Below are 22,225 nucleotides of genomic sequence, written 5' to 3'. Positions count from 1 at the left end.
CGAAGCTGCCAGCAGGACGCGGGAGCTTACTGCCCTGTCCGCTGGGAGCCCCTGTTGGCCGGGGGAGGCGCAGAGTCGGCCCAGCCACGGTGGCAGCTGCGCCCGCCTCCGCCAGCACAGCGTGTGGGCCAGGAGGGGTGGGGGGTGGGGAGCAGGGTTCATTTCCACATCCCAGAACCCCAAACGTGCTCCTTGAGGGAACTCAGAGAGAAGCCTGCAGGAAAATCAGCCCCTCGGCAGGATACGAGGTGAACAGCCCAGCCCCGGGGACTGGGAGCAGGTCCTTCCAGCTCAGTGGTTTTGGGGTCTCAGGGCCGCAGTGAGGGGAGAAGGCTGGCCTCAGGCACCACTCCCGCCACTCCCGAGGTGTCTGCCCCTCCCCTGACTCAGCCACTGCCCCCTGCTGCCATTTAGCAGTGTGGCCATACTCTGAAATTTTGCCCCCAGGAAGACCCAGGCAACTCGAGTATTTCCAAAGAGCCAAGGTTCTCTTTCTAGGAGTGTCCAAAGCCACTCTTGTTTCGGTCTACAAAATGCCCACGGGCAGCAGAAGGCCCAGTTCCTCAGCATGCCACCCCAGGCCCTGTATGACCTGGCCCCAGTCTCGTCTCCTGCCACGCCCTGAATAACTTGCCCTTCCCAAACGTGACCCGTGCCTTCACGGCTCTGCTTCCACAGCTGAACTCCAGACCGAACTCAGATGCCTCCTCCTCTGGGCAGCCTTTCCAGATGCCACCCCCAGTGCCCCCGATCCTTCCACCTGCTATCAGAGCACCCTGGACACACCGAGCGCGATCACACTGGATCGCACCTGCTCCTCCCCTCACCCCAACTGTCAGCCACTCGGGGTCGGGCCGGGTTGCTTCATTTCTGCACCCTCGCCGGTGTCTGAGTGAGCAAAGAAGTGCCTGTTGAATACAAAGCCGGAAGAAACAATGCTAACATGGTTTTCACAGGAGGGAAACCAGGGCTCCGAGGCTCCAGAGCAGCCCCGCTTGGAGGGTTTCCACCATTTCTGACAGAGCCTTACTCCTGGGGCCCCGGGAGACCCAGACAGAGCACGTGAGGTAACAACTGCGTGACTTCCACTCAGCGTCCCTGCACACGAGGGTGCGGAAGAACACGTACAGACCACGTGGGACAGTCTATTTTAATGAAACTCGCTATTTATATATTTACACACATACACACACACACACACACACACGAATGAAAAAAGAAAAAACAGATATTACAGCTTAATAAAATTACAACTGAGCACTGTGGGCCAGAGTGGGACACCCACCCAGCAGCCCACCCCCCTGCTGTGCCATTTAAGGGTCTGGGGACAGGACAGCAGGAGGGAGACAGCAGGCATGGCCCCCAGACGGGCTCGCCTGCTCCTCAGGGCTTCCTCATAGTTTGTCCCTGGCATTCAGCCTTCCTGTCCTTCTTCCCGGGAAACAGGGAATGGTTGGGTACGGGGTGGGGTGGGGAGCGGAGGGCGGTCCTGGGCAGGATGGAGAGGGGAGAAGAAGGACCCCGAAGAAGGTAAGTGAGGGGGCATAGCTAGGAGCTGAACAGGAGCAAGAAGCTTCTATTTGCCATCCCAGAATCTGGTGGGGTGAGGATGAACCATGGAAGGGCAGACGGGCAGGGGGAGCTGGGGAGGACAGGTGACTTGTTTCTCCCTCCCTGTCTCTTTTGGGCAGTTTCACTTCTTTACATTAATTCCAGTCTGAGCAGGCCCAGAGAGGTTCCAGTGACAAACTAGTGGTTTATGTCCCCGGGGGGGGGGGGGACACACAAGTGATCTAGGACATGAACAGTAGAGCTGGCAGGAAAAGCTGGGTTCCTCTTCAGTAAGACACAGCTCCCGGCTCCCGCGGGGCAATGAAAAGGACATCGGCCTTGGCGTTGATGCAGTAGGTGACGACGAGAGAGAAGATGAGGATGCCGAAGCCCACCATCAGGGTGATAAACTGCGGGAGGGGTGGGCAGGGGAGGACAGAGGTGCTCTCAGAACTCAACCCAGTTTCATCAGAATTCTGGAGCTGGCTGCGAGCGCCAAGTCCTGAGCAATCAGAGGCAACACCTTCCCACCTGGGAGACCAAGTCTCTCCGTTTGGAAAGAGAAGTAAAGGATCTCCGTTCTCCCTTCCACCTTGTCTTACTTAGATTTCAAGCACCCTGAAGTTAGGATCCGTGACTTTGGCTCTCTGGTGGCAATTACATCACTGACTTACTTGTGACAGGTACTCAACAAACGGTGGATCCCATACACAGCCCAGGAGCAGCAGGTGGGAATGGCTGGCTGCGAGTGGAGCTGGAGGGGGGGTCCCAGGTGGAGGAGCACCTCCTTGGGTCTCCATGGGAGCCTATCACCAGCATGAATACAGACTCGAACTCTCAGTGAAAACAGGCTTCCTAACGGGGCACACTGGCTGACAAGGGACAGAGCTGCAGAAGGTTTCTGTGGCAAATCTGGGGCAAATGGGAGGTGGGAGGCGCTTGAGGGGAAAGGCAGCAGAGCCGAGGGCAAGGTGATCTCTGTCACACCCCTCCCGGCTCACCTCCAGCTCTCGGCTGGCTATCAGAAATATGCGGGCCCGGATGTCTTTCCAGCGGCTCTCAGTCCACGTGGAGTATTCAGTAGAGCCCCACTGCCTCAGTTCAAAGGCGGGGGACAGGGCCCTGGCCAGTCGCGCCGTGGAACGCACACAGCGGGGCAGCCGGTCCGTCTCGTTGGAATTCAGAGGGCCCTGGACCCACGCGTACTCATACAGCTGCACAGGGAGACAGGCCAGAGTGCGCGGCTGAGGCCATCCTGTCACCCCAGACGCGGTCCGCTTTCACCCAGCCTACTGCCTCTCCAACACTCAAGTTCAAGGGGCTGCATCCCTCCGCCTCTCCACCCCAACCCCTTGGGTTCAAGTGGGCCTAGGACATTCTCCAACTTCCCCAGGGGAAAGGGGCCCTCGGGGCAGCTCCCACACCCACTACCACTCACATCCTTGTTTTCATTGGGGACTTTACTTGGATCCTGGCACTGCTCTCGGGTAAGGCCGACCACCTGGCCAGTCAGATTTGCCAAGGCGTACTGTACCACGTAAGTGGTGTTGGTGGGGCTGGAGACAGCGATATAGTGCTGGAGAGGCCCGTCACCTGAGTGGAGACCGTAGGGAAGGGAGGATTTGGAAGGTGGAAGGTGGGTGCACGTGGGAGACAAAGAAGAGCCAGAGAATAGAAGGTTAAGAGAATGGATCAAACACATATCAGGAGAAAAAAAGGAAACCAGGGGAGAAGAAAAGGAGAGGAGAGAGAAGAGAAAAGAAAAGAAAAAAAAAAAGTAAGAATTAAACCAAGATGGTGTTTCTCTATCTTTTGCCTGGGCCAAGGGTGCCATTCCCATAGCAGGTACTCACCCAAATAGGACCTGAGGTCCTGCCTGAGGATAGACTGGAACCAGGAGTTGTTGGCTCTGACCAGGAACCCATAGAGCAGGCGGGTGACCTAGGACCAGGGCAGTGAGAAGCAACAACCTCGTGACCCAGAGCCCAGGGAGAGTTCTCCATGAAGACCTCGCTGTAGGCCAGGAGCTGGGCAGGCAGAGACCGGCTCACGAGGACGCAGGTGAGGCCCACCCAGGAGCACCCTGGGGCACTGGGTATCCTCGCTGGCATGCCCTGGCATGCCGGGCTCCCAGGTTTGGGAGAAGAGGCAAATGACAGAGAGGATGGGTCCGGCCGCGGTGTGAACAGAGCTGGTGAGGAAGCAGGGTCCTCCTGTTCTTACCGTGTGGGCATCGGCCTGGATGGTGTCGCTGAAGTTGGTCCCTCCTGCAAGCTGGTAAAGCGCACGTCCCAGCACGGTGGCCACATCTGCCAGGGCCTGCGGCAGGTGAGGAGGGGGGCTGAACGGGCCACCTCTTCTAACCTCTAAGCAGCTTCCCCGTGCTCTCCGTGCTCCCCCCCAGCCCAGGTGAGTGTTACCTTGGCGGTGTCCGTCACAAAGTTCAGGTCCTCCTCAGGGCTCTGCCACTCAGGGTAGCTGACGTTAATGTTCTCCGCCGTGTCATAAATGCTCTGGTAATAGCTGCCGGGAGAGCCGGCATGAGCCTCGGCCACACTCGGCCAGCGCCCTGCCCCTGGCCGCCCTCACAGGCCCTTCCTGAGCCTCTCTTTTCATCCTCCGGGGGAAGGAAGAGACCATGAGGGTCCCATCCTAAAGACGGTGTGGGGGCCGGGAGATGGGAGAGGAGTGGTTAAATACAAGGACCTTCCTGACAAAGTAGCAAAGCAAATGACATCAGGAATTCAGGCGTCTCCCTTCCCGGGAGAGCTTCAAACAGAAGAGACACTCTCCCCACTGTTCGGGCTGGAGACGCAGGATGGCTGAGAGGACTTTCAGGGAGCACGCCCGCCATCACCAGAGCTCTCGTGTGGCAGCTCCCACGAACATAGCACTGAGGGTGGCTAGGGGCAGAGGGAGATGAGCGGGTCTGCTCCCAGACACACAACACTGCTTTGGGCCCAACCACCCTCTGCTCCTCGGGGAGCCCCGCGCAGGCACGTCTCAGAAGCAAAGGGGAGCACCCCCAGCCTTCAGCACCACTAGATGCCGGCCCCACATAGAAACAAGGCCGAATGTGTGCAAACGATGACCCTCGCTCACCCCAAAGTGCTGCAGAGGTCATACATGGAGGAGAGGGCTGACCTCAGGCACTGGAAGTATCCCTGCCCTAAATAAATGAGAAGGGGCTCCTTGGCTGGGGTCAGAGAACCGGAGCTTAAGTATTTTTACTCAGGAACCCATCTGGCCTCATGGCAGAGGGAAGGGAAGCTGGGGGCCTAGCAATCCAGCCCGAATGAGAAGTCCCCTGTCAGCCCAGGGCTTCAGTCAGGGGCATTCTGGGGTGCCCAGGACCAGGAGAAAGGTGACTAACAGGGCCTCACCCCTTCTCTGTGGAGTCCTTTCATCTGTAGGGGACACTTTCACCCCAACGGCCACAACACATTACATTTCAGAACACGAGTACTGTCTACACGCAGCACAGCACCCTTGGGCGGCCCCCCACCGGCCAGCTCGCGTCCTCTAGCCAAGGGCTCTCCCGCAGAGATGCTGCCCTCTGCTGGCGGCCCTGGGGACCCAGGCCTCGGGAGAGCTGGGCGAGGCCAGCCAAGCAAGGATGCTCTTGCCAAGGAAGGCTGAGTGGGCCTGTTCTCTAAGATGACATCAAGTCAGAGGAGGCGACCGGCCTGGATGTGAGCCGGCTACTGAGAAAAGAACACAAATTGACCTGAGATCTGGAGAGGGTGCTGTGGGGAGAGGGGGGAGTGGAGATCTTTCTTGACCCAGAAGACACGCCCCTCCATGGACCCCAGACTGCAGAATAGATTCCCAGAACGAGGATGCAGCCTACGCGACTCTTACTGGTTATGGAAGACAGCAGAGTGGTCCGCAAGAACAACACCAGAGATGTTCCGAGCCCGAAGAAAGCGCTGCAGGGAAGACGGCGGGAGGGGCTGGGACTGGTTCAGCCTCCGGAGGGCAACAGCCGGGATACCGGCGCCGCTCCTCTCCAGCGTGCTCAGGAGGGCCTCCACCTGCGGGAGAGGGTTAGCTCAGGGCGGCTGGGCACAGGGCAGCTGGAGGTCTCTTCCAGGCCCACAGGGCCCTCTCCCTCAAGTCCCCAGCTTGGGAGCTGCCCCCTGCCCTCCTGCACCCCAATTCCTTAAGCCTTGGGGGACTGAGGCTGAGTGTCCTGCAGCTCACACTGTCTGATCCTCACTAGAGGCTCGACTTCCTACTTGTGCAGAATCAGAGGAGCAAGCTGCTATCACAGCACTGTGCTGGATGCCACACGGGAGCCCAGAGCAGGGGGCGCGGACACTGGAATGGCAGGAAGACCACCTCCCGAGAAACACAGGCCAAAGCTGGACCCTGAGAGGAGGGAGGGTCTTGAGCAAGCGGTGAGGAATGTGGAGGACAATTCAGGCAGAGTCTAATATAGCCAGGAATCGGGCAGGGCAGCCTGGACAACCGGATCAGTGCGGCAGCAGAGAGAAAGGGAGCTAGCTCTTCCCCTGTCCTCTGCTAGGCCCCGAGTCAGACAACTACCTGTCCCAGGAAACCAGACACCTGAGCTGCGCTCCCGGTTCTTCTCGGGGGCTGAAACAGCCACGCTGTTCATCCTGTAGCTGGCACCTAAGCTGAGGTCCTGTCTTACAGGCCCTGGGGGCTTGTGCTGGGGACAGGGCCTGGGCAAGGGGTGCCCGTACTCTGAGCTGCTGAAACAGGAAGTGAGGCGGAAAGACGCTCAGATTACCTGACTCTGTACGGACCCATTTTTCTGAGACATGGGGTCTGTGTGCATCCAAAGCTCCAGTGAATTTCTTAAGGCCACCTGGGGGAGGACGAAGAGGCAACACACGTCATTGGTGTCCACTGTGGCCCACACCCGGGAGAAAGGAGTAGGTCGGAGAAAAGTCAAGGGGAGAGGTGGTGGCACCAGCAGTGGGGACGACAGGACACAGAGGCGGCGGCATGAAGCAGGAGGGAAGGGGGTGAGGACACGCACTGCACACCTGTCCAAGCTCCACGAATGACTCAATGTTCTCTAACTGCACAGGAAACTTGCCCTTCTCCATGTCGTAGACCATTCTTGAGCTGCCAATGTAGTCAAAAGTTTCCTGAGGGTGAAGACGGGTAGGAAAAGGAACAGAGATTCCCAAGGGTCAGGGCAGGCTCCATCTCAGGAGGCCAGATCACCAAGGCTCGAGGCGTGAAGGCTACAGTCTCACGTCATCGCAAATGCTGGCCAGCTCAGGCAGTCATGTGACTTCACCCTCCTCCCTACCCTGCCTCCCAGCTGTGACTATCCCTCACATGTGTGTATCACAGGACTTCTCGAGCCCAGAAATGGGGAGAGCAGCCTCGGCAAAGGCCCGAGGCGAACATCAGCTGTTATGTGCCTGCTCCTTGCCTCTCCCTCCCCTCTGCCGACCCAGCCACGGCTGCTGTCCCCTGATTCCAGGGCCGGGCTGCAGTGGCAGTGGGGAGAGGCAGGAGCCTCAGGGCCCTTGGGTAGGAGTGGCAGTAAAAGGGTCCAGAGAATAAAAGGATGTCTCCGAAAGATCACATCAGTGGGGGAGCAAGGGGATTGGCAGCACACTGACTCCAGGTCAGGGTGCAAAGGGTTCCGAAAATGTGGGACTCCGAAGGAGAGACACAGGGAGGCACATCCAGAAGCTCTCTGCCGAGTAACAACTTAGGTCAAGCGCCCAGATCTTCCCCAAATGACAGCCATGCCCACTGACCCTGCCAACCGCCCCCCCGCACTCCACCCCAGCAAAGAGCCCGTACCCCTTGGAAGAAGACGAACATGACGTTGCGGGGAAGGGTGGCCACATCGGGGGCCTTCTGCAAAGCCTCAGCAGCAGCCAGCTGGGTGACGAAGGAGGCCACGGCACTTTCAGCCCCTGGGGCCACATTCCAGAAAAAGGAACGACTGTCCAGCTGGACACAGCAGAAAAGGCAGGTAGGCTTTGAAAACAGCAATTAGGACCAGGCCGCAGGCCCCTGAACCTATTCCGGCCAAGAGAATGTTCGTATCCTGGGATAATGGCTGAGCTGGGGAGCTCCAGAGCCCAGAACCCTCTCCACGGAGCCTCCCCACCATGGCAACTCTGCAATCCGATATGCCCGCAAGAGGCCTGCCAGCCGGTCCTGTGCCAGCCCCGCCCACCCTGATCAGGGGCCAACACTCACCCGGGTCGCAGCAACCACAACCTTGTCATCAGGCTCTAACGTCCCAGATACATTTATAGGCTTCATCATGCTCCACACGTTGTAGTCGGACAGGGGGTCGCAGACGATTTCTGAGCGGCGCACAGGGAAAGGTCAGAAGTAAGGGAGACCGCAGCCCCAGACCCCGCGCGGAAGACTCCTCTGCCCGCTGCCCCATGGACCCATGAGCCATTTCCTGTCTCCGCTGCTCTAGGCTGGTTTTTTTGCCCCATCCACCTCAGGGACAAGCGGCCTCGATTGTTTAGAACTGTTTCCACTTCTCTCACCCCACGCTCCCTGCCTCCAACACTCCGGGGCCCCCAGCACACCCGGCACGCCTTGGACCTGCCCCACCTGGGTTGATGCTGAAGGTGCTCTGGATGGAGCTGCGCCGCATGCAGGTGACCGTGCTGACGACGGCGTGCATGTGCGAGAAGAGCTGCATGGCGCACAGCGGGAAGGCAGGCGCCGAGCCGTTTGGACTCAGGTTGTGATCGCGGTAGCACTAGGGACGGAGACGGAGGCACTGAGGCCGCTCGCGTGCAGTCCCGCGCAGACCTCCCAGAAAGAGGGCCCAGCCCCACCGGGAAGCCGCTCTTGCCTCTGTCCCTGAGCTACAGCTGTCCTGATCCAAACCCGGGGTGCACGAGGTCCAAGAGCAAACCTCACCAAGGGGTGCAAAACAGCACAGCCTGACTTAGTTGGGGCGGATGACACGACCCCATCCCAAATGGCCTGGCCCAAGTTCTCAACGTGATCTGATGTACAGAGCAGTGAACCAAGGATCAAAAATCAAATTCAAGACCACTTAGACATCACCTCACCGTGTAACTATGGAACAAATCCCTTAATCGCTCTGCGTGTCAACATGAAGAAGCTAGACCAGAATTAGAGATTTACTGGGACTAAAAAAGACCGTCAGAGGTCTCTGAACTGAATCTCTCAATTCCTAGTCTGACGCTCTTTGTACCACGTTCGTGGTCCTAACCAGGGCTCTACACCTTATTTCACATCAAATAACGTTTATATTTTCTTCCAGCCTAAAAACCGTCAACGCTGTTAGAGCAGGCAGGAGAGAAACGGGAAGGGAAATGTGAGAAAAATAAAGGTGTTGGCTCTTCTTGGAGCAACTGTCCTTCAGAGGGCGCGCTGGTAGATGAGGTCCCTCCAAACAGGTGGAGCGCCTACAAAACTTCTCTTTGCAACTAGAATCACTAGGAGCTGGCAGTCATTACCTGCTTGATGACCTTGGTTTCATTCTCATCTTCAAGAAGGAAGATGGGGAAACTGAAGTCTTCATAAGCCAAGCCATCACCCAGGGGGTTCCACTGGATTTCTCTGCAATGAGCAAATTCTGGCCCGTAGGAGTTGGAGTAAATGCCTGAAGGGGTGGATGGGGGACAGAATGTTGGGACACTAGGCACTTAGGGACTGAGCGAGGGAGGAAGGCTAGGGTATCATAGGGTTGGGACCAAGAGTGCCAAAGGAAAGGGTGACTCAGAGAAGCAAGCATCAACCTGTCACCACCTACAGTAAAACAGACAGCGGCAGCAGGGAGCCCGAGGCTGGCTGATTAGGGATCTGAGCATGTGACGGAAAGGGAGGATGGAAGGGAAGTGGAAGAAGGGGAAGCAGTAGACCGAAGGGAAGAACGGCACAAAGAAACACTATCTTCTATTTGGGAGTTAGCTGCTCCCCCTACACAGACAGACGCGTACCCCCAACCCCTCCGAAGACACGAGGCCGAGGCAACAGTGAGCTCTGGGTGACAGGAGGTCCCCTGATCCTCTGGGCTCTTACCAAACCCATCGTTGGGACACTGCACGCTAGGAGAGAAGCCCGCTGCAGGGCTGGGCTTGGCCAAGGACACGGCCAGGCCAGCAATGCGGCTGGTTCTCCCCTTCAGCTTCTCCATCAGATTCCTGGAATGGGGAGGGAAGGCCAGGAAGGAAGATGGGAAGGTTATTAGTGGCCCACTATCTTGCCAAGGATGGAAACAAATGGGTAACTAATGGAACCCAACCTGTTGACTCCTTGCTGTACCCCTGAAACTAACGTAATGTTGTGTGTCAACTATACACTTAAAAAAATTAGAACAAAACCACCCATGACTGTTGACTCATTTCTTGCTCCTCCGTCTCTAAATCCTAAGTGAGGGCTATGACCCAGCCTGAGCTCAGGGCTTAATCTCATCCACCCTGTCTCTAACACACTCTAGGGATCCCTCTTTCCTCCCTGGGGTCTTTACTCCCTGGAGCTCTATTTATAAGGTCAGCAAGATGATTCCATTGACGGTGCATGTTTTCCTCTGAGACTCACTCCCACCCCCCCCCACCCTGATCAGACCAGGGCAGCCAAGGGAAGTTTCTATTCACAGGTGTTGGGATGGTCCCCCAAATCTTCCCCTCTCTGGCTGTGGTTTCCCAGCAAGCACACGCAGCCCTTACCTGGTGAAGAGCGCACCCTCCAGCAGAACCACATAAGGGGGGTTGGGACCGTCAGTCAATACCCACTGCAGGTCCTCTTCCTTCTCCACTACATGGATGACCCCTGTGTCCCCACTGACGGAAGCTGCCAGGACAGAATGGGTCACGTTAAAGCTCCCACAGTTGACAATTCTGACTTTGCCTCACTGATTCTGCAGATCATTTATCCCCCCCAAACATTGTGTGAGTGCTGCCAGCTCCAGACTTGAACTGAAGGCTGAGTCACCCAGCTCCATCTGAAGGCCACCAGCTGGTGGGCCTGACTGGAGGACAAGAGAGCCCAATAAGTCTACTCACTAGAGGCTTTATTCACTAAATCTCAGAAAGGTGTACGATAATTTTCTTGCCCTCTTCCCTCAGCCTCATTTAGCCATGCATACACATTTCTAGAACAGCAGACACCAAAGTTTTCAAACCTGTGTTTTCTCCATGAAATGGCAGGTTCTAGATCTCTCGCTCAGAGTTCTAGCACTGAATCTTCCTTTGTGAGAACACATGTGCAGACTCCCTTGGCTTCAGAATTCCTGGGCCTCCACTCCTTTGCCCTATTTGGGAATGACTTGACTTGCTTTTAGCTAGTTTTAGTTAAGGTTAATCAAGAACCTTGGGGTCTCTAAAAGACAGCTTCCCAACGATGGGCCTTGCTGGATTAATAATGAGCTGACATTGACACCCCCCCATTTCTGGGGACCTAGGGTTTCCAAAGACCCTAGGCTGGTCACTCCCAGCGAGGAGCAAACTCATCCATTATCCCAAGATGCCCTACAACCATCATCCATTTCCATATATGCCAGGATGCCACACAAGTAACATTTTCTATGTGTCTCATGAATGACAAAGCACTACAGTAGATTGGGAAGCACTACAGTAGAGGATGGACGGTTCATAGTTCCAAATGCCCGTCAAGTCCCTAGTGATCCATGTAGAGACATCCTACGGTCTCCCTATGAGCCGTCTCCCCAGGGAACATGGGACATATTTGTATATTGTTTTAGAGCAATAGTTTTCGACCCTGGTTGTGTATCACTTTGGAGTTTTAAAAAATACAGATACTTGGGCCTTAGATCTACTGAAGTCTCTAAAGGTCAGGCCTAGATATGTGTACTTTCCAAACTTGCCACATATAGTTCTTATTTTTTTTTTTAAGATTTATTTATTTTAGAGAGACAGAGAGAGAGAGAGAGAGCACACGTATGAGTGGGAGGGGCAGAGGGAGATGGAGAGAGACCCTCAAGCAGACTCCGTGCTGGGCTCAGACCCTGACATGGGGCTTGATCTCATGACCCAGGAGATCACAACCTGAGGCGAAACCAAGAGTCGGATGCTTAACCAACTGTGCCACCCAGGCACCCCCCCATGTGGTTCTCTATTATACGCAGCCAGTCATGAGAATTACGGTTCTAGGTCAAGGCCGTGAACTATTTCCAACTTGTGCAAAACCTCAAGCACGTTCCATTGCCAGCCAAGTAGAAGGTTCCTTCCATGGGATTCGGTAAAATCTAGACATGGAAGCAAGTCCCCAGCCTTCAGCTACGTCTCACACAGAGTAAGTACCTAATCAGTTCATGGTGATAGCGATAATAATAAACCTAAGAGGACTATCAGAATCTGGAATAACTTTAATAAAGAGCTAGCTACCAATGGCAGTTCTTGGTCCAATGAAAGGCAACAGTCCTTGCCACATAAAGCACGGAAAAAGGAAAAGCTGTTCTGGAAACAGAACGCGTTTCACTGCAGCTCCAAGGAGCACAGGGAGAAGACAAGCCAGGACACTGGAATGAAGCACCTGGATTCCAAGCTGGATTCCAGCTGGTGACCATGTAGTCGGGAGTAGCTGGCTCCCTGTCTCTGGGTCTTCAAGGAGGAGAAACTTTTTCACCCTTATTCATCTCATACTGTGGAGACAGATTTAAAAAGGAAAGGAAGGAAGGAAAGGAAAGAAACCTACACATAGCCCCTTTGAGCACTTTAAAAGGGGCTAATGGGGCACCTGGGTGGATCAGTCGATAAAGTATGTGACTCTTGATCTCTGGGTGGTAGGTTTGAGCCCCACGTTGGGTGTAGAGATTGCTTAAAAATAAAATCTTAAAAAAAATAAAAAACTAAAAGGGCCCAATAGAGGCACAGCATTATAATCAGAAAATCAGACCTGCATCTTTTTCTCCTTATCATGCCAGCAATCCTAATTAAAGAGGGTGTAGCTTGCTCAGGATGCACAAATACGAAGTAAGACTTAGAAATAAACTGAAAAGGAGACAAGCTCTTCACGAGGAAGTGGCCAGAGTCCAACCCCTCCCTTCTCGCTTCTCTGTACTGGCACTAGGCTTATTTCTACAGGCTACTGCTTTGCTTCCCACAGAGCTGCTCCAAGAACAGGAAGCAGAATGACTCATTCCCAAAGAGGGTATCTGAGAACACAGCTCCAAGAGGATGGGGGCCTTAGCCTTTTGGCACTAGAGTCTCAGAGTCCCAGCGAGACCAGCAATCTGATCTGAGCCCCCACTGGACCTGGCTCTCTTCTACCCACAAACCCAGTTTAAGAAAGCTAAGTCTGGAAATTTTATTTGGAACTGTTAGGAGCCAGTTAACCTACCTCCAGAACTTCCTGCAGCAAGGACATGGCACAATTAACCCAGAGGAAAGCTCAGGGAAGGATGGGTAGAAAAGGAGTAACTGCCACCTTCAGCAAACCCTTCGCTTCCCAGTGTGTGTGTCCTCCTGCCAATCTGGAAGGTTGCAGGCAATCGCACAGTACTCCTGAGACTGTGCTGCTTCTTCAGCATCATCAGTAGGAATCTACAGAGGGCAGTTTGACTGTCAGCTTTGTGCACGTACATTCTAGCCATTTTTACAGGTGGAAACTGAAATTCAGATGTGACTAATTTGATGATGAAGAAACCAAGATCTGGAGCACCTGGGTGGCTCAGGTCATGATCTCAGGGTCCTGGGATCAAGCCCTGCATCGGGCTCTCGCTCCGCGGAGTCTCCTTCTCCCTCTCCCTCTTGCTCTGCCCCTCCACCCCCCTCATGTGCGCGCACTCTCTCTCAAATAAATAAAATCTAAAATGATGAAAGAAGCCACAGCCAAGATCTGACTCTCGGTTTCCTGCTTACTGCCCAACTGCATTCTGACAGAACAACTATTCACAGAAGAACGAAACCTGAAGACAACAGGTGAAGCAGCAGAGCGACTGGAGTCTTCGCATCGCTGCTTTCTCCCCTTGCATAGTTTTATAACCATATTGTCACGGTACGCTGTTTTGGAACACATTTGCCAAACATATAAAGACAAATACAAATGCTTTCCTACTTCCTCCTGCAACTGTTTGGCTTTCTCATATGCTTTCTCTTCAAACAGTCCACTGCCTTAACAAAGCCCATTCCGGTTCCAAAGAGATTGTTCGGAGTGCAGGTGACGGTGGGCTCCACAGACATGAGGCTTCCTTCTCCTTAGAAAACAGTAGTTTTGTAGTTTAACTGGTGGATGGTTAAGAGTCCTCGGACCATGGGGCTTGATTCCTAGCTTCATCGGTTAATGGCATCATGATCTCAGAAAAGTTACTCAACTTCTCTCAGTCTCAGTTTTGCCATTTGTAAAACAGGGATAAGAGAATCTACTCCATGGGGCTGTTGTGGTGGGTAAAGGACATGCCCTAAATGAAGCTTAAGTACGCAGCGTTTCTAATCACCTTGCCTGGTTTGACAAATGGTTCTCCATCACCTCCCACCACACAGCTTAATTTGTGTGCTGAGACTCCCAAGCAGAACTTGGATCTTTATGTCGAGGGCACAGACTGAAATATCAACGGCCACAAACACAAATCCCAACCTCAACTCACACTGGCAGCCAATCTGATGAGTGGCATTAAGCAGACGGACACAAGGGGCTGTTTTATTTAAGGAGATGTAGATCTTCCTCTCCACTGAATTTCCCCTGCAGAAACCTGATCGGAAGATAAAAAGTGTTAGAAAAAACTGAGAGACGTTGGCACTATCAAATCATTCGCTCTTTGTATGGCTTGGGTATCATACTTTCTAAAATGAGACTCATGGCAATTCTTCTCACTGCTGGACACATTAGTGGACTGGACAAATGCACCCAGCTAGGTGCCACAGAGAGGTATTACAAATTTCACTTAGAGCAACTTACATCAAAACTAAAAGAAAGAAAACTTCATTTCCTAAAGGAAAAGCATGTGACCTCGGATGTACCTGTTCCTGGTTGCATGGGTGAGCACACTTCTGCTTCCTACCTTGTATATATGTATCTACCTAGTTAATAAAAGGGTGCCAGTCTAAGAATAGAGATTACAATAAAAAGCTTTTGGGACATTCTTCCAGGAATCTGAACAGAATTGGGAGAAACCTTTTGCCACAGATCTGTCAGTCCAACATCCTTAGGTCATTTGTGTGTGGCTACAGTGTGGGATGACTAGAGTTTCTCCTTGGGAATCTTTAATGACAACATGTATTTGGGGGAAGGAATGGTCATCTATCCAGCCATGTTTGCATTTTAGGGCTTGACCAATTAGAAAGACCCATACCAGGACATAAATGCGTGTAAGCAAACACTTCTGTGCACTGTAAATGCCTCGAGTTCCTTGAATCATTATTCCACAGTCTGAACAGTTGACTGTCCACAGCCCACTTTGTCTCACTTCACTGATAAGACAAACTGAGGCAAAGTACAGGGGCGCGGGTTTATGGTGGAATCAACAGAGGAAGGAACGGGGAATCTACTTTCTGAAGCGCCGCACTGCACCCGCAGAACGAGGCCGCTTTCATCTTAAACAGTCTACACGCACTGGCAAGAAGTGGAACTGACACCTGTCTTTTCTGACAAGTGGGTGGGGTGGCTGGGGCCCTGGGGAAAACGAGGCATCCGGACAAAGTGGGCGGGTCAGGCTGGAAGTCCAGGAAGAGGCCCGGAGGAGGAAATGGGGAGACACGATGTGCCGCGGGGGAGAAGGGACCCTCAAGCCAAGTTCAGGCAAAAGGGGGAACTTCTGTCGCGGGAACGAAAGAGAAAGAGGATTTACAGGGTGGGGGACAGAGGGGCAGAGGGGACCAGAAGGAGGACGGCAGCGCTCGCGGCCCAGACGATCCGGACGGTTCTCCTGACACACCGGAGCTCACGGGCGGGGGAGGCCTCACCTGTCAGCAGAACGCAGAAATACACAAGACGAAGAAGACTCCGACTCCCCGGGTCGGCAACAGAGACGCCCCCAGCTGTAGCCATCTTGCCTCTCGGCTGAGCGGAAGCTTCCCCTCCCCTCCTCTCCGTCAGTGGGTTCTCTAGGCCAGCACTGGTGCCGTCTCTGTGGTCGGGGGCGGGGGCGCTCCTGGGACCGGAAGTTCGTGTCCGGGGAGCTTCCGGGAGGTGCAGCAGGGCGGCGCTGACGTGGAGCGAGCCGAAGGGCAGCGGGGAGTGGCGGGGCTCGGATCTGCACCTTGGAGCCGTAGGCCTGAAGGATGCTAACCAAATTCGAGACCAAGAGCGCGCGGGTCAAAGGTAGTGGGGAAAACCGGGGGGAGCTCGGGGACTGGGTGTCGGCGCGGCGCTGTCGCGGGGGGCGAGGGAGGCCGAGTGGGGCCCACCGAGGGAGCCCGGAGGAAGAGGGGAGGAGGGCGGGTCGGCCTGGCGGCGGTTCTGCAGCCCTCTCTTCTCTGGAGCGCCCTCGGGGTATGATTGACCCGTGGCGGTTCCCGCACCGCAGGAGGCCCCGTAGGCCTGCTCCCACTGCCTTCGGTCCCCTCTTCTCCGGGGCCACTGCTCGCGACTTTGCTCCCGTCCCAGGGTCCTGTGAGCTGTGGGCTTTTTGATGACCGTGTTGTGCGGAGTGGCCCTGGGGTCGTCTCGACCCGTGCCATTCGCATCTAAATCTAGCATTTTCGGAGATGAGTACTGGCTACCTCTCTGGAGGAGGCGTTGGCTGAGCCTTAGCAGCGTCCAGTGCCTCCATTGGGCGGTACTTCCTACCTGCAAGAAGGACGCTGAGGCCCATAATCCCAGCAAAGTCTCAGCTTGGTGAGGTTGCCCGGTAATGTACTGGACGCCTAGTTAAATTTGAATTTCAGCTAAACAACGAAATAAGTTTCAAGTATTGTTCGCTTTTAGATATATCTGAAGTTCAGATTTAACGGTGCATCTTCATTCTTATTTCCTAAATATGGCAGTTCCAAAGCTTGAGTATCAGTGGGCGGAGGTGGAGGGCAAATGACTGAAATAGCAGTAGTCGTCTCCTAGAATGTTAGAATGGGAAGGGCAGAGAAGTGAGCAGTCTCTTGAGACTTTGAAAAATATGTATACATATATCTTGAATATTTAGTAAGATGCATTAGAACAAGGTGTTTGGGAACTTGGTGTTTGGAATCACATGTGCTTTGCTTTGGAATCCTGAAACATCCCCTAACAAGCTGTATGATCTTGGGCAACTTACTTAAGGTTTCTAAAGCTCTACTTTCTCATCCCTAAAATGCAAATATTAGCATTCTCTTTAGAGAGAATTAGAATGAGATAGTGTATTAGAATGCTTATTACAGTGCCTGGTGTAGACTCAGCTCAAAAACTGGAGGCCATTGTTCATGTGGGAATAGATTCTGAGCAGTTTCTAAGTCTTGTGTGAGTCTTGATGGAATTTATGGATGGCTGAAATGGGTCTTCGTGATCTTTGAACTTTTTCTTCTCCTGATTTCTCACTGGGCAGTAGAGAAGGAAAGTGGGGAAAAAAGATGTTAGAATATATGAGAGTTACTGGCTGTTAATATTACTATATATCATAAAGGAAAAAAACAACTTTTAATGGCAAAATAGACAACTTGGAGAAGTGTAAATGTTCAGTAAATAAATGAAAATATTCCCCAGCTCACTAATAAAGAAAGAAATGTAAAAAAAAAAAAGAAAGAAAGAAAGAAAGAAAGAAAACAAAGAAAAAAGAAAAAGTTAGGGATTCCTGGGTGGCTCAGTTTATCTGCCTTCAGCTCGGGTCATGATCCCAGGGCCCTGGGATTGAATCCTACCATGGGCTCCTTGCTCAACGGGGAGCCTGCTTCTCCTTCTGCCTGCTGCTCCTCCTGCTTGTGCGTATGCATGTTCTCTCTCTCTCTCTGACAAATAAATTTAAAAAAAAATCTTATAGTTAAATATCCTTTTTTAAAAAATTTTAGATTAGTAAAACAAACAAAACAACAAAAAACCAATAACATCTGTGTTGAGTGATGTGTGCAAAATTGGTATCTTCAGAAACCTGATGACACTGTATATCCCTAGTCTTTTTGCAATCGGATAGTATCTGTGAAAGTGTTAAATGCATGTACCCTGTTCCTGAGCAATCCTACTTGCAGGTCTTTAGCCTAAAGCAGTAATAATGCAAATATTTTAGATTATGTGTAGAAGTATTTTCTTTAAGCTCTATTTTCTGATAGATGAAAGTTAGGGAAAAAAACTTAAATGCGCATCACTAGAATAATTTTAAAATTTGGTACATTTGTATTTTGCTGTTGTTAAAAAGAATGAGGTTGTGTTTATATGAACTTAGTGAGATCCGTGGTATATAGCTAAGCGAGAAAAGAAGTTTGTGTAACATATTTCCATTTTTGTAAAATGGTATGGTTTGCATTACAAATCTGAAAGGATATACTCCAGACTGTTAGCAGTCGTTACTTCTGTGGACTTCCATTTCCAGTCATGATGGAGTAACAGAGACCAGAGTTACCTTTCCACCTTAAAACAGCTGCACAACTGAACAAAATGTGTAAAACAAAGGTTTTCAGACACTGGATGACAGGCAGTGCAGGAGAGTGATTCTTGTGAGAAGGGAAATAAATGAGGTGAGTCCTATGATTGTTTCAGCATACTACCTGGAGAGTTTCCAGGCCACCGCATAGGGAAGGGGGAAGAGCTCTGTGGTCTCACTGAAGACAGAATTTGCGGGACAAAATACCAAAGAGGGAGCTTCACAGGGAACACTGGCGTTCTGCAGGGGATGCTGTCAGGCCTTTATCTGAGTCCTAATCTGCATATGCGTGTGAGAGAATGACCTAGAGCTTGGGAAAGAACCTCTAGAAAGAAGGCAAGTAATCCCTGGAGCTCACCTAGAACTGGGAATAGTTTTGTGTTCCTACTAGCCAGCATGGAAAGGCCTCCTAATACTGCAGGCATCATCTCGAGACCTCACGTGCTACCACCTCAGTAGTGGTGCCAAATTAGATCTAGACTAAAGGCTGTTGTGGGGCCCACACTAGCAAAACTAAAAGCCAACTTCACAACAAGTAACCTCACAACATCCTAAAACAAAGTCTGGCAATATTTAAAGGAATGTAACAAAATCCAGCACCTAACGACATAAAATCCAAAATGTCTGGCATTCAGCGAATGAGTGTATGAACCTGGGATTAACTTAGCTCTTTGTTTTTCTTATCCGAATTGACAGGGTGGCATTGTGGGCCATACTTAGCTAATTGGATCATTCCCTGTTTGTTTTTTTCCCCCCCTAGGGCTCAGTTTTCACCCCAAAAGACCCTGGATCCTGACCAGTTTACACAACGGGGTCATCCAGTTATGGGACTATCGGATGTGTACCCTTATTGACAAGTTTGATGAACATGATGGTAAGATAACACTTTCTAGGAGGAAATTAAAGAGAGATAAGTATTTATTGTCTTCTGGAATAGTTTAAGCTTTCTTTAGGATTAAAGAATATGGAAGGGCTGGATCCTGAATAAGAATCACCTTAGAGGTCAGGAAGTACAGCTCTCTTTAATATATATTGCCTGCTTTCTTCCCCAGGTCCAGTACGAGGCATTGACTTCCATAAGCAGCAGCCATTGTTTGTCTCTGGAGGAGATGACTATAAGATTAAGGTACAAAGGGTTTGTTATGATGGGGAGTAAAGGATAGGATTTGGGGTTTGGCAGCTGTGGAAGGGACCAAAAACAGGACATTGCAATCATATAGAGCTCAGGCTTCTGATGTTATCAGGGACACTTATCCAGCAAACATTTATTGAACACTTACTGTATACTAGACACTGTTTTATTTTTTGGGGAATTCAAAAATAAATAAGAAATGATCTCTGTTGTCAAGGCGCTTTTATTCTCATGGAGGAGATACATATACCCAAAATAATAGCATATACAGTTTGCCGAGTGATACAGCAGAGAGAGAAGGACAGTCCAGGTCAAAGACAAAAAGACATGACACAGCTGGATACATCTGAGAAATGTAATTCGTTTTGTGTGAATAAACTTTGGAGAAAAGGTGAGAGAAGGGCCAGAAGATGAGAGGGGCCAGGTCATGGAGTACTTACTGCAGTGCTCAGATAACAAGGAGCCATTACAGGGGCTTAAATAGAGGGGTGTCATCAGATTCACTTTTTTTTTCTTTGTAAAGATGACTTGGGTGGCATAGAGAAAGGATTGGATGACGTGGGAAGCCTGGATGCAGAGGTGCCGGTTAGGAGACTGTCGCATAAGCCCAGCTGGTAGATGAGCCGGGCCTGACCAGGTGGTAGCGTTTCAGAATGGAGGCAGAGATGGAATTGAGAGCTTCGGGAAGGGCATCAGTGAGTCTGCTGGAGGGATGGTAAAGGGGAAACAAATGAGGTGACATTTATCGCAGGCTTCTAGCCTAGGTCACTGGGTGCCATTCACAGGGAAAGGATATACGGGAAGGTGCAGGTTTCTGGAGTGCTAGAGGAGGATGGTGTCTTGGTCTCTTGGGGCTACTATAACAAAGTACCACAGCCTGGGTGGCTTATGAACGACAGAAGCTTACTTCTCACAGTTTCAGAGGCTGCAAGTCCAAGATTAGGGTACCAGCGCAGTCAGCTTCTGGTGAGGTTCCTCTTCTAGGCTGCAGACGGCTTCCTTCTCTCCGTGTGTCTTCACATGGTGGAGGGGTGAGGGATCTCCGCAGTCTCTCTTATAAGGACACTGATCCCGTTCAGGAGGGCTTCACCCTCACGACTTAAGCACCCCTCAAAGGCCCCACCTCCTAATGCCTTCAATTGGGCATTAGGATTTCAACGTATGAATTTGGAGGAGGACACAAACATTCAGTCCATAGCAGATGGGTTTTGACACTGATGAGTTTGAGGTGCCTAAGGGGTAGTCTGCGGAGATGTGTCTGCACTGGAGTTGTATTTGGAAGTTGTCCTCATGAGGAAGGGAGCCGAAGCGGAGGTGGTAGAGGTGTCCTTCTGGGATTATGTTGAATGAGAAGAGACACTGTCATTTAAGAGCTAGAGGATGTAGAATTAATATAGGAAAGAATGATTTTAGAGGTTGGAGATGAACCAAGGGGAAGGAGCAGAAGCCTATTGGATGCCAAGGAAGGAGAGAATTTGGAGAGGGAGAAAGTGGTCAGAATAAGATAAGGACCAAGTAACCTTTAGATTGCTTCATTAGGAAGATATTAGCGATTCTAGCACCTTAACAGAAAGTGAGGAAACAACAGTATAGGCAACTCTTAGAAGAAGCTTGACTGATAAAGGCAAAACTGGCACCAGGGGCTTTGAACTGCAAAAAAAAAAAAAAAAAAAAAAAAAAAATCAAAAATCTCTCTCTACTTCCACAAGTTTTTTTCATTAAGCATGTGTATCCAAAGTGGTGAAATTTACTTCATAAAGAAGATAACTTATTTTTTTCAGAAGCTAGCTCAGAACGTTATGTTTTTGATTACACAGCATAACTGAGGTGACAGGCATGACAAGTGACGGCTGCCCACAGAGAACAGAGGCCTTGGAACTATAGTAAGGACAGTTTTCTGTTTTTTAGATTTTGGCACCACATCCTGGGGGTCCTTGTGGAAGCTCAAACCACCTGATAGGCCTCAAAAGCTCCTAGGGATATCACTTTATTATAATATTTTTAGTAAAGTAATTGTCATTTATATTGATGACCATTGACTATCAAGAATGGCTAACTTGTGTTCCTTATAATCTGTTTAAGAAAGGAAGGATTGGGTGACATTTAAGAAAAAAGATTTTTTCCCTAAATCATTAATATTTTATAAAAAGGTTTATTTTCCATTTATATGAAATGTCCAGGTGGGCAATCAGTAGAGACAGACAGTAGATGAGTGGTTGTCTGAGGCTGGCGAGGTTGGAAGGAAGTGGGGAGTCACAGCTGTTGGGTATAGTTTTGGGGGGGGTGATACAATGTTCTAAAATTGGTGGTGCTGGTGGTTGCACAGCTCTGAATGTACTAAAAACATTGAATTCTATGTCTTTTAGTGGGTAAGTTCTTTGGGATTTGAATTCTACTTCAATAAAGCCATCAGATAAAGGAATTAGCTCTCTGGCGGGTGTGCGGTGTTATCACAGGAAGCCACAGCTGGCCAGAGTCTAAAAACCCTGTAGGTCTTGAAGGGTGCACAGTTCTGGAGTTTGGTAGAGGACTGTAAAGGAGTCAAGATAGTTTGAAGCTGGAAATGTGGAAGTCTAAAACACTGAACTCTGTGAGGGGGCTGAAGGTTAAAGAATGGTATTTATGGTAGGATCTAATTTTTGTGTGACACTCAAACTCCATTGTGTACATGAATTTTATTTATAGATAATTCAGCAGGTGGCAGTGAAAGTATCTACTTTCACTTTCATGTTTTGTGGTGTTTACCTTTTCTCATTTCTGCACATACCTGTTGAGGACCTCCTAAGTGTTAGCCACTGTGTTAGGTGCTAAAGGTATAGTGTTGAGCATGGTGGACGAGGACCCCGCCTTCAGGAAGCTTGCCTTCTTGTTTGGACTATCATACTTTCAGGTTGTTTGAATTTGTTACAGGAAATGGTATTACCTTCTGTAATTTACAAAAGAACATTAAAATTTTTTTAAGTAAGAAAGAAATAGTAACCCGGCTTGGGGGTAGATTATAAAAAAATTTTAAATGTTAAAATGTTTAAAAAAAGCCAACTGACCTCCTAATTTTGCACTTTTGGGAGGTTTTCTGGATGGGAGTGTATGCTTACGTTTCTGGT

General features: G+C 51.0%; 2 protein-coding genes across 3 annotated transcripts in view; one reads left to right on the top strand and one right to left on the bottom strand.

The window, feature by feature from the left end:
- Positions 1–1,136: 1,136 nt before the first annotated feature.
- On the bottom strand, positions 1,137–15,563 carry NCSTN (nicastrin). Its single transcript, XM_045783957.2, has 17 exons — positions 15,408–15,563; positions 14,093–14,197; positions 10,215–10,338; positions 9,568–9,689; positions 9,003–9,148; positions 8,122–8,272; positions 7,750–7,859; positions 7,345–7,497; positions 6,567–6,671; positions 6,308–6,385; positions 5,413–5,585; positions 3,972–4,074; positions 3,775–3,870; positions 3,405–3,492; positions 2,990–3,144; positions 2,553–2,765; positions 1,137–1,961 (listed from the first exon to the last, which is right to left on the bottom strand). Exons 1-17 carry the CDS (start codon positions 15,490–15,492, stop codon positions 1,839–1,841), a joined length of 2,130 nt encoding a protein of 709 aa, XP_045639913.2. The 5' UTR covers positions 15,493–15,563; the 3' UTR covers positions 1,137–1,838.
- Positions 15,564–15,607: 44 nt separating this feature from the next.
- Positions 15,608–22,225, top strand: part of COPA (coat protein complex I subunit alpha) — a 42,307-nt gene continuing 35,689 nt past the window's right edge. The window contains exons 1-3 of one of the 2 annotated variants that reach the window (XM_045783955.2): positions 15,608–15,765; positions 18,750–18,863; positions 19,042–19,115. In XM_045783955.2, the coding sequence (XP_045639911.2) occupies positions 15,726–15,765; positions 18,750–18,863; positions 19,042–19,115 (228 nt within the window). In that variant the 5' untranslated portion in view covers positions 15,608–15,725. The remainder of the gene's footprint in view (positions 15,766–18,749; positions 18,864–19,041; positions 19,116–22,225) is intronic. The other variant, XM_045783956.2, reaches the window with a different exon arrangement.

This window comes from Ursus americanus, chromosome 2 (genome assembly GCF_024610735.1).
Source record: "Ursus americanus isolate L20-20 chromosome 2, mUrsAme1.1.p, whole genome shotgun sequence".
NCBI classification, from domain to species: domain Eukaryota; kingdom Metazoa; phylum Chordata; class Mammalia; order Carnivora; family Ursidae; genus Ursus; species Ursus americanus.
Note: the sequence above shows the minus strand (reverse complement) of the source record. Positions and strands in the feature narration are given on the sequence as shown.

Bases quoted from the DNA above. Each gene is read 5' to 3' on its own strand.
- NCSTN (XM_045783957.2), bottom strand. From the start codon at position 15,492: ATGGCTACAGCTGGGGGCGTCTCTGTTGCCGACCCGGGGAGTCGGAGT. The intron at 5,586-6,307 runs GTAATCTGAGCG...CCTCTCCCGCAG, and splicing joins ATGGGTCCGTACAGAGTCAG to GTGGAGGCCCTCCTGAGCAC. The intron at 3,493-3,774 runs GTAAGAACAGGA...CCCTGGTCCTAG, and splicing joins TCCAGGCCGATGCCCACACG to GTCACCCGCCTGCTCTATGG.